Source organism: Exserohilum turcica (assembly GCF_000359705.1).
Source record: "Exserohilum turcica Et28A unplaced genomic scaffold SETTUscaffold_10, whole genome shotgun sequence".
Lineage (NCBI taxonomy): Eukaryota > Fungi > Ascomycota > Dothideomycetes > Pleosporales > Pleosporaceae > Exserohilum > Exserohilum turcicum.
Genome location: NW_007359915.1, coordinates 973621 through 988589, shown reverse-complemented (window position 1 = coordinate 988589; position 14969 = coordinate 973621). Strand labels below are relative to the sequence as shown.

General features: G+C 41.5%; 5 protein-coding genes across 5 annotated transcripts; 3 read left to right on the top strand and 2 right to left on the bottom strand.

Moving 5' to 3' along the window:
• Positions 1 to 7095: 7095 nt before the first annotated feature.
• SETTUDRAFT_166765 (uncharacterized protein) lies at positions 7096 to 7751 on the bottom strand. The gene has a single exon (XM_008023391.1). The coding sequence runs from the start codon at positions 7396 to 7398 to the stop codon at positions 7210 to 7212; it is 189 nt and encodes a 62-aa protein (XP_008021582.1). The 5' UTR covers positions 7399 to 7751; the 3' UTR covers positions 7096 to 7209.
• A 393-nt stretch (positions 7752 to 8144) lies between these two features.
• Positions 8145 to 10558, top strand: SETTUDRAFT_166763 (uncharacterized protein). Its single transcript, XM_008023390.1, has 3 exons — positions 8145 to 8518; positions 8567 to 8749; positions 8801 to 10558. The coding sequence occupies exons 1-3, from the start codon at positions 8245 to 8247 to the stop codon at positions 10159 to 10161; spliced, it is 1818 nt and encodes a 605-aa protein (XP_008021581.1). The 5' UTR covers positions 8145 to 8244; the 3' UTR covers positions 10162 to 10558.
• Positions 10559 to 11798: 1240 nt separating this feature from the next.
• On the top strand, positions 11799 to 12275 carry SETTUDRAFT_36369 (uncharacterized protein; the record flags this gene model as incomplete). The annotated part of the gene is made up of 1 exon (XM_008023104.1): positions 11799 to 12275. The coding sequence occupies one exon, from the start codon at positions 11799 to 11801 to the stop codon at positions 12273 to 12275; it is 477 nt and encodes a 158-aa protein (XP_008021295.1).
• A 515-nt stretch (positions 12276 to 12790) lies between these two features.
• Positions 12791 to 13333, top strand: SETTUDRAFT_76796 (uncharacterized protein; the record flags this gene model as incomplete). Its single annotated transcript, XM_008023185.1, has 1 exon — positions 12791 to 13333. A coding segment is annotated over one exon (543 nt), but the record flags the coding sequence as incomplete, so codon positions are not given.
• A 37-nt stretch (positions 13334 to 13370) lies between these two features.
• Positions 13371 to 14581, bottom strand: SETTUDRAFT_166760 (uncharacterized protein). Its single transcript, XM_008023389.1, has 2 exons — positions 14021 to 14581; positions 13371 to 13966 (listed from the first exon to the last, which is right to left on the bottom strand). Exons 1-2 carry the CDS (start codon positions 14548 to 14550, stop codon positions 13753 to 13755), a joined length of 744 nt encoding a protein of 247 aa, XP_008021580.1. The 5' UTR covers positions 14551 to 14581; the 3' UTR covers positions 13371 to 13752.
• Positions 14582 to 14969: the final 388 nt, after the last annotated feature.

Genomic DNA, 14969 nt, shown 5'->3' with positions numbered 1-14969 from the left:
GTCGAATGCTCTTAAACTGGCCTGTACGATAGGCCTGAACTGCTAGAGTAAGCCTACCCTCTTGCTGAGTAAATATCACGTTCTGTTGTTGAGGCATTGTCTTTCGTACGTGAAGTTCGCGATGCCAAGAAAAAGTGGCACTCTCGGTGGGGTGGCACTCTCGGTGGTGGAATACGTTAGCTAAAATAAAAGTTATAAAAGTAGAAAAAAGTAAAGCTTAAGAACTAGCTATATTACTTAATTTTTAGTATTCTATATAGCCTAAAAACTAGCTTAAAATAGGCTTTTAGCTACTTACTAAAAAAGCTATAAATAGCGTAGTATAATAATCACGTTAGCTAACTATGATAAGGCTTTTGATTATTAATACGCCTTTTACTACTTAAGTTTAATAGTAAATTTAAGTAAAAAAGTGAGTAGTATAAAAGATAAAGATTAGACTAGCGAATAGGTAGGGGTAGAGTAGAGGTAGGGTTTGCTTATATAATACCTAGCCCTACCTTTACCTCTACTTACGCTAAGGTTCTTTAGTATAAGTAAAAGTAAAGTTACTAAGACTTAAGTAGAAGTAAAGTTAAGTTAGCTAAAACTTAAGTAGAGGTAGAGTTAGGTTAGCTAAAACTTAGGTAAAAGTAGAGTTAAGTATATAACTATTAGGTTATACTAAGTTAAGGTCTTATTTTATTATAAATATTGATTATATTCTTTTATGTCTACTACTACTCTATACTAAGCTTTAATATTAATATTATCATCATAAAATCAAGTTTTGTTTATTATTATATAACTATACTTTACTAAAATTTTACTTTTTTATTACTACTACTTGTAATGGGCGGGCCCAACGGGCCGAGCGTACGACTACTTACGCCATCCATAGCCAAAAAGGCAGTAACAAGACTTCAAGCTTCTTGAAGTCTAGGTAGTCGTATAGATATACTCGCTTAGAAGCTAAGCTGTACATACGTAGGCGTAGCCTCTTACACTACTAGCCTTCTATAAAATCCTTTTTACTATAGTGCTTAAACAGCTAGAAGTCTTTTTATATAATTATAACTCTCTTTATATATATAGTGTTAAGTAAGTAGTCCATACTATTAGTAGCGATAATAAATATTAGTAATAAATAGATATACTTTTCAAGTAGCTAAATAAGTAGGCCTTAGCTACCTCTTATAGGGCTTTAATAGTATTATAGGTCTAGCGCTACTCTTTAAAGCTATCTACTTTAGTATAATAATAAAAACTACTCTACTAATCTCAGGCAATCTTATAAATAAGATTTTAAAACTTTTTTCTTAGAATTAATCAGTTTTACTCTTTTTTATAGCCTTTTAATTTCTTTAAGTATAATAGCTATAAGTAATTAGTTATTATATATAATAAAAGCCTATAGTAAACTTACTACTAAGCTTAAATAAGCACTCCTTAGTAGTATAAGTAGTGTTAGTAGTACCCTTATGCGCTACCTTTCCTACTAGATTCTTACATAGCTATTTGCCTCTAGATAACCTTTTTACTATTTGCTAAGTATAGGCTATAGTATATAATAAAGAACTATAAGTATAGTAGCAGTAATAGTAGTAGTAGTAGTAGTAGTAGAAGTAGTAATAGTAGTTTTGTGTAGGCGATTCTAGAAGTAATTAGTTATTTGCTTGCTAGGCAGCCTTCTTAGACTAGCGTAGTACTAGCGTAGCCTAATTACTTTATAGATATCTCAATATTCCTATAATAAAAAACTATAATACTTTATAGCTATAGAGTAGAGCGTATAAGCTTTCTTCTAAGACTTATATAATAGGTTTCTAACTTTTATTAATAAAAATACACGCGTTATAAGATATTGCGTAAGTAGTAGCTAGGCTTATAAGGCGCTAGCGCTACGCTAGCGCTTATAGCGCAACGCTCCTACTAAAAATAGTATTCTACCTTTACCTTAAATAAAACTACCTACGTACTACTCTACTACTACTCTACTACTACTACTACTACTACTACTACTACTCCTACTACTTCTACTACTACTACTACTACTACTACTACTACCACCACCATCACTACTACTACTACTACTGCTACTGTAGAGGTGTGGTGTGGAACTGCGATGTCTTCTCAGTAGAGGGAACAGAACCATAGGCTCTTCCCCTTCCCCTAGGCTATGGGAGAGGGGAGAGGGAGTAAAATATATGTAGTTGGTTCTTCGAGCAAGAGATTTTTCTAAGAGATATTATTAATTAATTTTTCCCTACAGACTTAACTATTAATTTATGTTCCTTCTTAAAGGTAAGTAGTGCTTAGTTAGCATAAGAGTTATAGTAACCCTATGCCTTAGCATAAACCTCCTAAACCTAAGAGCTTAGCCCTATTAAGCTCACCTCTACTACACACTAAATACCCCTCTCTAAAGTACCCTCTAGTTCCTTCCTAGTTGCAATTTATTCACCACCTCTATCTATCCTATTCCTTACGTCTAGCTATCTTGTCTTCCCTGTGGCTTCTATGTAGATGCCGGGTTCTCCGCCCCTAACCTAGCGTCTATGCCTTACTTCTATGCTCCTTTCCTTAGTTGACTACTACGCCTTAGTTGCACACTTAGACTAGTAACTTAGCGCAATAGAGAGAGAGAGTAAAGCGATTATAGCAGTAACAATAAACTAGAACTAACACTAGAGCTATAACAGCGCTAAGCTAGTGTGCTAGGAGGCAAATTATAAGTTAAGAAGAACGACCTGCTAGACAAAGACATTAGAAGGCCTGTAGCCTGCGCAGCTAAGTTCTTATTAGGTTCTAGCGTAAGTTCTGTCTACAGATAGTCAATCGTGTCAGCTTTAGAGAAGTCCTTGTCCTATTTAATCTAGTCTGCTACCTTATTTAGATATACTCTATTATTTATAAAGAATAATTAATCTAGTATACCTTCTATAGGGTTAGCACAAAAAGCATCTTATTCTAGCTTTATTATTAATAGTAGTAAGCGTTTTAGCTATTTAATTTTAGCATCCCTAGTATCTAGAATAAAGTCTTAAATTAACTCTACTATTCTATTTATAATGTTCTATTAGAATTTTTCCTACACTAATAGATGATCTTAATAAGCTTGTTAAACTAAGGCCTTTTAAATATAAGAATTAAAGTTAAACTTAACATTAGCTAAAAAAGCCTAATTAATCCTACTATACTTATTTAGGTAGCTAAATGGAGAGCTTACAGGTGCTATAAGCGTCTAATAAGCCTCAAGAGTATCTTTATAGGTTCTTATATCTAGTACCTCTATCACACTATCGCGTATAGCAATATACTAAGGTAGAATTGTATAATAGTTCTTAGTAGCTAGCCCTGTAGAGCTATATAGGAGTAGAGGGTTAGTAATATAGGCTTCTCCTTTCTTATTAGGTGTGCGTCTCTATTATACTTTAGAAAACCGTTTCCTAAGCTCTTTAGGCTAGTTAACTATATCCTTCTAACCCTAGATCTCTATGCTAGCTTTCTTTATACCTCTATTCTTCCTCTACTTTATATACTTTTAAATATGCTTATAGAAGCCTTCTATTACTAAGGTATAGTTCTTATTATCTTTATTATTTACTAAGACGCTTTCTTAGATTATGTCTACTCCTAAATCCTTCTATATAGCCTAAGTTAGGTTTAAGTTAATGTAAGTAAATGCTATTTTGTTACTAGGCTTTGCGAACTTAGTATAGTATAGGTATAAGACTAGAGTATACTCTTAGCGTAGTACTGCGTATAAGAGCTAGTACTTAATATTAGCGCAAATAATCTATTGGACTAGCGAGTAGTATATCACACGAGACTATCCTAAGTTCTCTTATTCTTAGATGTAGCATTAGTGGTAGTTATATATTATAAAGCTCTTATTAATTAATAGCCTAATACCTTCCTTCTATAGCTATGTAAAGCTCTTTACTATAATAGAACCTTTCTTCTTGTATTGCTTATACAGTAAGTTCTATTCTATTATCTTACTAATCTTCTTCTAGTCTAGCTTATTAAAATATGCGCAAGGCTTAGGATAGTAGTAGTAGCTAGCTAAGTTATTGTTTTATTAGTATTAGTAGTAGTGCTTAAAGAAGAGACTACCTATAAGAGGATTTAACTGAATTTTTCCCTATCGCGGCTTAAGTACATAAAGAGCTAAGAGGGTCTAGACTATTAGATCTTAGTTAAGGTTATTAGTAATAAGGCCTATGCCCCTAGCAGTAGCAATAGTGTAGGTGTAGCATATGCAGACTGTCTAGACCTTCCCTCTTTAAGCGCAGCATTCTTAGTACCACACATTACAAAGGATAACTCTCTCTAGGTTTGTTAGAGGTTTGTGTTAATCTACAGCTTAGCGCATAATAGCAAGAAAGGGGGAGCTCTTATTAGTATATTAACTAATAGTCTTTCTTAACTACCTCTTAGAAAGCATTATTAATCTTAGTGTTATTATTAATTATAGTATTGTCTAGTGTTTAGTTAATTTGCTTAGTAGCTACTTAGTCTAATAGGTAGTTGCGTGTCCTTGTGCGTGCACTCTATAGTAGAGGTGGATTAGGGAAAGTGGTTCTTGTAGAACTACGGCGCGGTTCTTAGGCCTTCCTAGTAAGGGCACCTACCTTCTATGCTACTAGGGTACTAGCGTAGATAGTCTCTATCTCTAATGTTGCTAGAGTAGTCTACTAAGATAGTGTCTAAGGTGCGCTTAGTAATCTAGCAAGTAGCTATAAAGGTCTAGGGCTAATGTGGATTTAGGCTTTGTGTGGAATAATTAAGCGCTACTTTAGGTGACGCTTTATGCCTTAGCTTTAGAGTTCCTTATTACTAACGTTCTCTACTATGCGTAGTAAAGTAATATTGCCTATAGTTAAGAAGTTATTAGTAATCTCTATCTAGAAGTTGTAGTGTTAATTTAGGCTTCTATCCTTATTATAAGTTTAATAGTTTAGGACTATCTTCTTAAAGTTGTATATGAGGTTGTTTAGTCTAATACCTACGTTAGCTACTATCTTTCCTAGCTCTACTACTTATTTTAGTAATATACTCGCTAGCTTTGCGTTATTAAGGTTTTACTAAGCGAAGTTGCATAGTTTTTAATATACTGTTTTAATCTTAGACTCATTACCTATATTAATAAAATAATTCTTCTTAATGTTAGGCTATATAGCTTAAAGGTAAGAGTTAAAATCAATTAGTTTTACTATATTCTTTAAGTCTATACGTTTAAGAGCGATTGTTGTATCTATAGTTTCTTAGTAGCTAAGAGCAACGCTTAGGGTATATAGGACTAGATATTCTTCTATAAAACCTAGTTTCTATCTCTTAATCTTCTCTAAGGCGCTTAAGATTTCCTAAACGCGCTTTTTCTGCACATCCTTAGTAGTGCCTAGAATTAGGTATTATTCTCTAAACCTAGCCTTGCCCCTATACTTAGCTATTACCTCTAGCATATCTTTAAAGATAGCCCTAGCCTTTAGGATCGTAGCTAGAACTTAGTTAAAGTGGATAGTGGCGTTACCTATCTAGCTATCTATTATTACCTTCTTCTATAGTAGACTTATATTCCTTAGTTGCTATATCTATTATTCTTATTCTTATAGGTTGCTAAATAGAGTAGGTCTTATTACTAGGAGCTTAATCTTATGATTAGTAAAGTTAAAGAAACGCGTGCGAAGTTTAGCGGGAGACGTAGGTAACATGTATAGTACTATTGCTACTAAAGATCTGCTAATCTCTATATTGCTTATTAGCTTTAATAGTTTTAGCGTCTTTAATACTTCTAGACCTACTAACCGCGCGCGCTAGTAGTTTAGAGTTTATAAGTCCTTATTAATTAATTCTAAAGGCGTTAGGGCTCGCCTCTTACCTTTAGCACTACTTATAGTATTTATATCGTTTAGGCAGTTCTTAATAGTGTTCTTAATAGAGTAGGATGCGAAATTAATTATAGGGTAGCAAAGAAGAGAGCAGAGGCGGCGTGTCCTTCTATATTCACACTAGCTTAGCAGTGAGTGTTTACCTTTACCTTCACCTCTACCTGCTCTAACCTACTTTTTTTATTATAATTTCTTCTTCTAATTATATTATCTAACAATTGTAGGCAATTAATTGCTACTTAAGTACCTACTTCTGCGGCCTATTGTGCTATTAGTCCTAGGGCAAGTTAGCAGGGCGCAGATGCTAGGTTCTTGGGTGCTAACCTGGCGTCTGTACTCTAGCTAACTTGCTTTATATTCTCTTCTTAATAACCTTATTTTTCTCCTTCCCTATTATTCTAACTTCTTAATTCTTGCTATGCTATCTTCTGCTTTCTATATTTAATAATTTAGTAAACAATCAGACGGCAAGTCTGCTATAGGAAATTGATGCACCCTATTGAGGTAATCCGGGCCCCGTGTACGACTTTTACACTACGCTCAAATAGGAAACTGAGCTCCAATGTCTGTCATAAAAAGCCTTCTTCCAACGTTATCTTGTATCCCCCTCTTCCTCCAATACTCTCTACTCTTGTTAACTCTAACTACAATCCCTCCTCTGCGCCCAGTCGCCGCCCCTTTCCCATACGGCTGAACCATCCTCTAAACGGCAATTGTCTCACACCCAGCTACCAGCCTGGATGAATCAGGCCGCCTTACTCTAGTGCCCCTTTATCTCTCAATTATGCGCCTTTCTCAGAATTTTTCGGTCCTTATGGAGTCTGGTTACCCTAGCCTTCGCACACGTTGGGCTCCGACAAGTCACGCATCTCTAAACTTCTCGCCGCAATGCAAGATACAGTAACAGCAATAAACATACTAGCAGAATACCTATCGTACACTATGTCTAGGTTCTGACGATAGTTGCTGCACTGGCTTCATCCGGAGCACATCTACGGTTGAAAGAGGGGCGTTCGCCACTCGCAAGGTCCAGTCACTTACGCCGCTGATTGATTAACCTATTCGCTTTCTATTTTTTCTCTGGATCACTGAGGCATCAGTGCTTCTGCAACGCACTGCCTCACGCATAGCTTGATTAAGGCAGTCTGCATGAGATTCCATGCCGTAATCTCAGCTCTGGCTACTCTGCCTCCCACACCTTGCTCCTTTGGTGGAGCGTACCCTCCAATCTGCCTCGTTAGGACGCGTCATGCCCGAGCTGGCTCTCTCCTTCTTGGGTATGATTTCTTACTCGCATATGACGCTAGTCTTGCGCTCAGGGATCCATATTACTTCGCTACGCATAGCACGTCCGTAATTCCTGTAGTGTTGCATTGTTGCAGTGCGATAAGCAAGGGGCAGAGGTCAGGAGACAGCCCGCTGGCGGCTCGGCATCGCCGTTGGCGTAGAAAGTGAGAGATGAACAGAACCCTGACCGCATCCTGCCCCGGCTGGAAGGACACAGTTTCCGGTCAATAGCGCTCATGTTTCAACTCTGGCCATCTAGCATTGCCTACTTCAACTCTCGGTCCTTCTACACAACAAGCTGGCCAATCTAAGCTTAGTTATCCGCGGTCTGCAAGAGCTGGGTTTGTTGGCGATGACGCGGTCAAACGATCTTTCTCTCCTTTGTAACGCTGCAATGTGACGAGCAGGGAACATTTGCATAGACGCCTGCAGTCAATAGCCCTGCATCGGTATTTGAGTTAGCATGGACTACGAGGGATGAGTACAGCCGTTTCCGCCACCTTTTTGGCGGAAGGTAGAGCGCTGTCCAATGGATAGCCTTTATGCTCGTGTTGTCGTCACTCACGCTCCTTCGGTCAAATAGATGTCACGAAAGCTCCCTCTGGTGTAATTGGTTCCTCTAGAAATGGACCTGCTTACAGACTTATGCAAACCCTTGGAAGCTTTTGCAGCAGCAGTCGAGTCAAGAGTAAGGCACGGTTAAATAAAGAAGGTCGCTTCGGGGACACCGAAGATAGCCTACTACAATCAATAGAGCGTTCCGAGCTAGATGTTTGTTCACTTAGGGAGGCCCCTAGCTCGCTAAGTGGCTTTCTACTTAAACTCTCGGGTACTACGCTGTTTTTCAGCCAGACTTAATCAGATTCTATCAAAATCTCATCATGGCTACTTTTACTTCGGTTCCTCAGAAGACTTTATCTGAGTTCAGACATTACAACCCTACGTTACTCAAGCGTACGCAATCTAAGCCTAAGGCTAAGAAGACTGTACAGAATACTTGTAAAAATCACGGAGAAGTAGCGACTCAATCTTCAGGATTGCTACTCCAAGGTAATACCTGCTCTCTAGTCGTGTAAGCAAATTAATGCGGACTGGGTCATATCTAGAAAGCGAAAGCAACCTTCCTGCCGTCCCTCAACAGACACTACAGGTACAGACAACGAGCCATGTAGAAGATGTCGAGGGCATAGACTCAGAAAAGTGCGATTTGTTTGGACTGGACCATACAATAGGCACCCATGAGCTTGTAATGGGCGATAGTCACTATCAGCTTCCCCGTCAGTTGTGCGATGAGAGAGTTATAGACCAAGCAACATTGGGTCTAGGCTTAGATGAGTCGTTTCATGGAGATGGTCGAGGCAAGTACTCAAGTTGATTGTGGTGCTGATCTCGCTGATGCCGGATAGACTTACATTCGGTTACTGAAAGCAACGCGATTGGCAATCACTATAACGGCTCCACCAATTCTCAGGACAAAAGCCATTATCTTACCACTGCCAATTGTAGGGACCACGCCAAACAGCGCAGTGATCTCTATACAGCTGCAGAGTACGCCTTCTCTACAGAGGATATTGAAGATAATTATCATAGTGAGTTGGACAATCTGATTTGTACAGGGAGCCGTGCTGACACAGTCAAAGAGAGACTAACAGTAGAGGAAGAAACGTCTTCCAGCATCCCGAGTGTGGTGAAAAGATCGTCGAAATGCCAAAAACGATCGCATCGATCTTCGGTTGATGACACAATAACAACCCTAGAGGCAGTGCCGAACGTTGTGCTAGATTTAGAGCTTGATCATTCTCATCCATCGAAGCGACAAAGGATGGCTGAGCGACAGGTACTGAGCCCTATCATCGAACCTACATATACGCCTGAACCAACACCGCTGCATCTTTGCGACCAAGCTTCCGATATTAGTACTAGTGACGGCTATATTGCTAGTCCTCCAAGTGCTGGCCATGAAGAAGATTGTACCATCAGTCTAGCCCTCCCTCTGATTGATTTTTGCGATGAAGAACACCGCGACGGCACTCATGTCCAGGGAACAGTCAAAGAGCGACGACAAGCACAAGAACACATAGCTCTTCCCAAAGGACTGAATCTAGGAGAAAACGTTAACCGAGGATCCGGCAGGCGTGGGGTAAGTAGAAAAGGCAGTAGTAGCAAGAATAGGGAGGTTTATGGGAAGAAATCCAGCCACAGTGAGGCGTGCGACATTCCTCTATCGAGATCTTCACCGCGTAGTCACAGGGCTTGGACACCTGATATAGGACGCAGGCCATCCAACACTGCTCTTAGAAATTTGGACTACAATGCAGTACCTACGAAGCCACCGCAACAAATAGAGTTGAGCCAACCACAACAAGATTCAATATTGGAACGATTCGATATCAATACAGAGCCACAAGCTTGCTTTCCAGGATCGAATCCTCCCGGCGCGACGGCTGAAGATGTAATTAATGTCAACTATAGATCTGGATTTAGTATGTCTTGTCAGATCACCGATCTAACGCTGTGTGCTATTCCAAATGACTCTTCAGTCGTGTCGGTAATATTGCGCCATTGCGACCCGGGTAGTTTACTCGACCTAGTAGCCCTTGGTCACAAGATCCTCGGCGAACAAGGCAAAATTATCCGCATGACCCAGTTATCACCAGATTCATGGGTGCTGCTAGGATACCGGTGTAATAGCAGTGGTGCAGACCTCTGTAACCGCGGAGGGTCGAAGGCGAATTGGATGAGCAGTGCCTATGATGACGTTGCTAGTCATGGAACGGACCGCTCAAAGGACGGCTATGACGAAGAGGATGAGAATGAAGAAGAGGATGCGCGAGGACACAGTAAACGGACGCACACGAAATGGCGAAAGTCAGAAGAATTGCTTTTACTCTCGCTAAAAGATGAACAGGGCATGGAGTGGGAAGAGATATATCAACGCTTCCCTAACCGATCGAAGGGTGCAGTAAAACTGCGCTACTACACATTGAAGAAACAATCGTAGTGTTACGCCGATGTTCTTCATTCTAGATGTCTCCCATTCATATTACTGTTGTGCAGCATAGAATTGTATTGCTTGACAATCTGAAGCTTCCTTGGAATCTGTGGACGTTGTTTGCTGCTCAGTGTACAGTGATTTTCGATGTCGTCGCAAGAGGGAAGTCTGGATCTTTTTAACTATGGTCATTCTTTGACTGACCATACGTCAGCCCTATGGTTCAATCGATCGGCGATCTGCGTCCGGGATTTTGATGCAATAAATTTGGAAACCTTGGAAGACAGAAAACACTTAATTTAGGGGAGCACTACGGCTCTTTCTACATGACGTTAACTATCTGTGATAGATACGTTCATTCATCAACGTTTAGTGTTTTTGGAACAACCATAACTTAGGCTGCAACTGGGTATCTATTATAGACCTTTTAGTTTTTAGCTTCTATCTTCTATAACAACAGATTGAAGTTTTTTTATCCGTATGTATATCAAGTTCAAATTCACTTACGTCATGTGTGGTAACATCATCACAGCACATCTTTGTTCCTGCCACGTATAACACATACTGCTGAATTATTGACACCAGGATCTTTTATTAAACACCACACTGCAATAAGTCAATACGCTGTCCTTTCAAGATAATGCACTGATGTACACGCCGGATTATCATGATTGATGACCTGCTAGTTTAGTACTGTAGACGACAACTCTTCCCTTGCGCCCCTCCTGGTTCCTCGTGACCCCCTTTGATAACAAGGTCTAAGTTGATTAGGAAGCTGTGCTAGGATTTGTCCTTGTCCTCATCCACACCATAAGGTTGTTTGGCGAGATATCGCACTGTAGCATGCCGACCTGCATATACAACAGCTCGTATCCTGTGATGGAGGCTACTAGCGCAGCTAGAAGACTAGCCCTAGAACTCACGGTGGTGCACTCGATCCACTCTTGTTCTTCCTCCTTTTATAGGAGAGTTCGAATATATTCGCTTGCTAGGCGGTAAAGATGCGTTCGTATATCGAATTGCTTAGAGGTGTTGCCCCTGAGTAGATCGAATGTCCATAGCCGTATCAGAGATCCACAGAGGGTAAGGCCAAGAACAAAGCGGCGGGCGGCAAGCACCTCCCTCACGTAGCAAAGGTCGAGCCACGCCTTGAACGCTTTGCCGACTGATGGGTTGCTCTTAAGCTCTCTAGGTATGAAGATATGTGGCTATTGAAACTTCGGGTTCATCCCGGCGTTCTAATCGTCTACAAAGCCAATGTCCATCTTATGATTGGTAGTAGAGCCTTGCAGAGGCTGATTCGGTTGTGCTAGTGGTCGCCGCTGAACTCTAGATTCTGGCTGATGCCCTTCTGCGAGGTCCAATGGCTGGTCTGTGAGCGGAGCAAACCAGCTTAGAACATCCTCCTTCGCCCCTTCAGGCCGGTCTTGCCAGCTAGCACATTTCCGAAGAACGCGTCGAAGAAGCTGGGTATCCCAACGTATAGGTGTTCTAACTCCTCCTTCAACATATTGTCTACGTATTTGCGATGCTCTGTCAAGTTCGCGAAGCTGCCCGCGTTGATGGAAGGATGAGGTAGGGCGGGGTATGGGCGTCGGTTCGATGACGGCGTTGTATACCGCATTCTAGACAGATTCGTCAGACTGATGTTCCGGCATCGCGTCCAGTGGTGGTCTTACTCGTTCGGTGTCGAAGTTGTCAGAACTAACAGCGGCATGAAACCGCAAGAGGTCGTGGGAGGGACTTCTACTGCCATTGTGGGAATACAGAAGTCGAGCGGCAAGGAGGACCTACAAGGCGGATACAAGAGTAACCAGCAAGTCTTAGGTATTAAAATGACATTAGAACCGCGCAGTACAAACAGTCAGCTCGTACTACCTTCAAAACTCGCTGGATCAAGCGCTCACGAAGAGTTAGGAACGTTTATATTGTTGCTTGTTGAATTAGATGCATTGCGAAAGCTTTCTATTCCTTCACCTATCGGTTTAGACTGTATGACCTATGATCGCGATTTTGTCGACATCCTCGAAAAGGCATGTAAGGTGCCAAAAGATACCACAGCGCCGTCACACAAGCGGCCGCTCACAATCCTGCGTGATCTCGGAGGGTTGGGACAAGACTAGGAGTGACGAAGAGAAGCGTGCGATGTAGAGTGGCGATGGCAAGGGATGGCAGCTGCTGCGCGTAACAACGCGCGGACCATAGGAGGCTAGCTTGGCGCTATTTCGGTCCCACAAAAGGTTGGCTGGTCCGAGCATTAGTGGCACGTTTGCAACACGTACTATCATTATGTCCAATCTCTTCGAGCCGTTATAGACATTGATTCTATATACATACACACACACACACACACAGCAAAGTGGTCTGTAGAATACAGAGCAGCTCACTCAAGGCGATCGAGCAGGGGAAGACCAAGCGATGGGTTATCCGATGATAGTCACGTGACTATTTGCGCATTATATATAAATGCGCAGGCTGCCCACTGCCTTATGCTAAGGAATACCTCCTCTTCTCAACCCAATCAAATCCAACAATGGCCATTAAATGGGATCAGGCCACCGACGATGAAATCATTCAACATTGTTTACGTTCTAATCCGCACCGAGATGTCATCAGTGAACTCGACGGAGGACTTTCCATCATCAGGATTTCAGAAGATGCCATTGTCAAGTGCGGATTCGGCGTCAGCCAATACGAGGCCGTGAACCAACAGCGAGCATACGAGATCCTTGATCCCGCTATTATACGAATTCCTCGGGTCTATCGTTTTTTTATTAATGGACTCGATGGCTATATCATCATGGAATACATTAATGGCCAGCCGTTATCGTCGATTATGAATCCCGATGCTTACTTGGAACCAATGGCGAAAGTGCTGAAACTTTTCGAACAGGTACGAAGAGACAGGCCTGGGCCTTTTCATGAGAGTTTCGCGTTTGGTCAGCTATGGTTGGACTACGATCCTATCGCTCCCGCTACTATATCCGACATCGAGCAGTACTACAATAAGAGACAGCTGAAAAATTCAGACCATCTCAATCTAGTTGGATATCCTCTAGTCTTTTGCCATCTCGACATCGCACCCCGAAACATCCTTGTGTTGGAGGATGCTTCTCTTTGTCTTGTCGACTGGAATTCAGCTGGGTTTTATCCGAGACTGTTTGAACGGATTGCATTAGAGATCAACGTAAGAAAAGAAAATGACTGGAATACTAAACTCCTGGAGTTATTAGACAAGCTTGATGAGGACGAGAAAGCTCAAGCCCGGCTTCTGAAACAAGCCTACTATCTTGGGCAAAGACATATATAGTAAGCATATGGTTATATGCGATGGATATACGTTGCTAATAAGACTAGCCAAATACATAAATTCAAGCCTCAACCACCGCCTGGAATGAACCCACCGAAGAAGAATAAAAGAGGGGCTGTCTCAAGGAAGACAGAACACGTAGGAAAAAAGTAACGAACGAGAACGATTGAAAGAAGACACGACCCATTGAACAAACAAGAACAAGAACCTTGAATCAAGCTTTCTACGGCGATGTTATGTCCTGATTTTGGGACATGTATGTTCAACGAACACTTCGCTTTAGCATCGTTTCAATCCTCCTCGTCTTCCTCTTCCTCTGAGGCGAACCAATCGTTCCACCACTCCGCGTAGCTCTGAAATTGACCTTGGCGGGGAGGGTCGTTTGGTCGTTCGGCGCCAGTTCGAGAATACCATTTTCCGAAGACACCCCAAGCATGGGCTGGTACGTCAGGGTGCAAGGAGAACCTGCTTGTATCGTTTGCTATTTTAGACAGGAGTACATAGCTGCATCGAGTTAGCAATAAGCGGCATTCATTAGAATAGCAAGAATGTACATACTTCCAATAGTGGCATCCTGAGCCACCAGCCGAGAAGAGATACTGGTGAAGACTCCAGTCATTTCGAATCGCTGTATATAGAGTCTTGACCTGAACTGGCGCACCAAGGTCATAATCAAAAGACCTGATCTCCGAACTCGAATGCTGGTAATTTACCAGCTTCCACTGCAGTTGGCCTCTTCTGTCTCCATCATCGGTTCTCATGTCAACTTGAACCGCTCCACCACTGTCAAGAATCAGGAGAATGGTGACATGGTTGTCACTGTGCACAGAGCCCTCCCAGGCCCCAGTAGTATGAATGGTGACGCGCATCTTTGTGAACGTGGAGGTGTTATACTCAAAGTGCTCTCGGTTCTGCTCTGCGAGCGCAACGATGTGGCTGATGTTAGCTGGTGAAGCGCTCGCAATTGGGGGAGAATGGATGATTGGTGCATATCCACCTGGGGTATTGCCAGATGGACCAGTTCCAGTTGGCGCCGGGATAGATGTGTAGGTGGCTGGGGTGGATGTGTAATGGATCTGGTAAGCCATGGCCACAACCCGTACTTGTATGGGTTTAAACAATGTCTTAAGTATTGGTAGGATCAGGTATGAAGAAATGGCAGCAAAAATGGGGGTGAAATGGCTGTTGATATATCCTCCCTCAAGCCCCTTAGGTAAGAGAATTGGTGCTCTTTATAGAACAGTACTTAACGGGACTAGACGAGAGCTGCTTTGCATAATGCATTGAGTTGGAAAATAAATTCACTCGAATCCAATTGGATACTCAGTCAAGCTGTTGTCCATGCTATGAATGCCGGTGAATTATAAGACCGATTTAAGCGCTGGCGAAAGCGTAAGGGAATATAGGAAGAGGATCTACGTAAGAATGGAGACTTCTTGACGAGCTAGACTGTAGTAATCAGATACAACCAAAGACTACCGTAAGAGCTATCGACTTGCATATCATT

What these genes read in the sequence shown, in the direction of transcription:
- SETTUDRAFT_166765 (XM_008023391.1), bottom strand. Translation starts at nt 7,398, where the DNA reads ATGAGCGCTATTGACCGGAAACTGTGTCCTTCCAGCCGGGGCAGGATG.
- SETTUDRAFT_166763 (XM_008023390.1), top strand. Translation starts at nt 8,245, where the DNA reads ATGCGGACTGGGTCATATCTAGAAAGCGAAAGCAACCTTCCTGCCGTC. An exon ending in GTTTCATGGAGATGGTCGAG is followed by an intron (nt 8,519 to 8,566) that starts GCAAGTACTCAA and finishes GATGCCGGATAG; the next exon opens with ACTTACATTCGGTTACTGAA. An exon ending in TATTGAAGATAATTATCATA is followed by an intron (nt 8,750 to 8,800) that starts GTGAGTTGGACA and finishes ACACAGTCAAAG; the next exon opens with AGAGACTAACAGTAGAGGAA.
- SETTUDRAFT_166760 (XM_008023389.1), bottom strand. Translation starts at nt 14,550, where the DNA reads ATGGCTTACCAGATCCATTACACATCCACCCCAGCCACCTACACATCT. An exon ending in TCAGGATGCCACTATTGGAA is followed by an intron (nt 13,967 to 14,020) that starts GTATGTACATTC and finishes AACTCGATGCAG; the next exon opens with CTATGTACTCCTGTCTAAAA.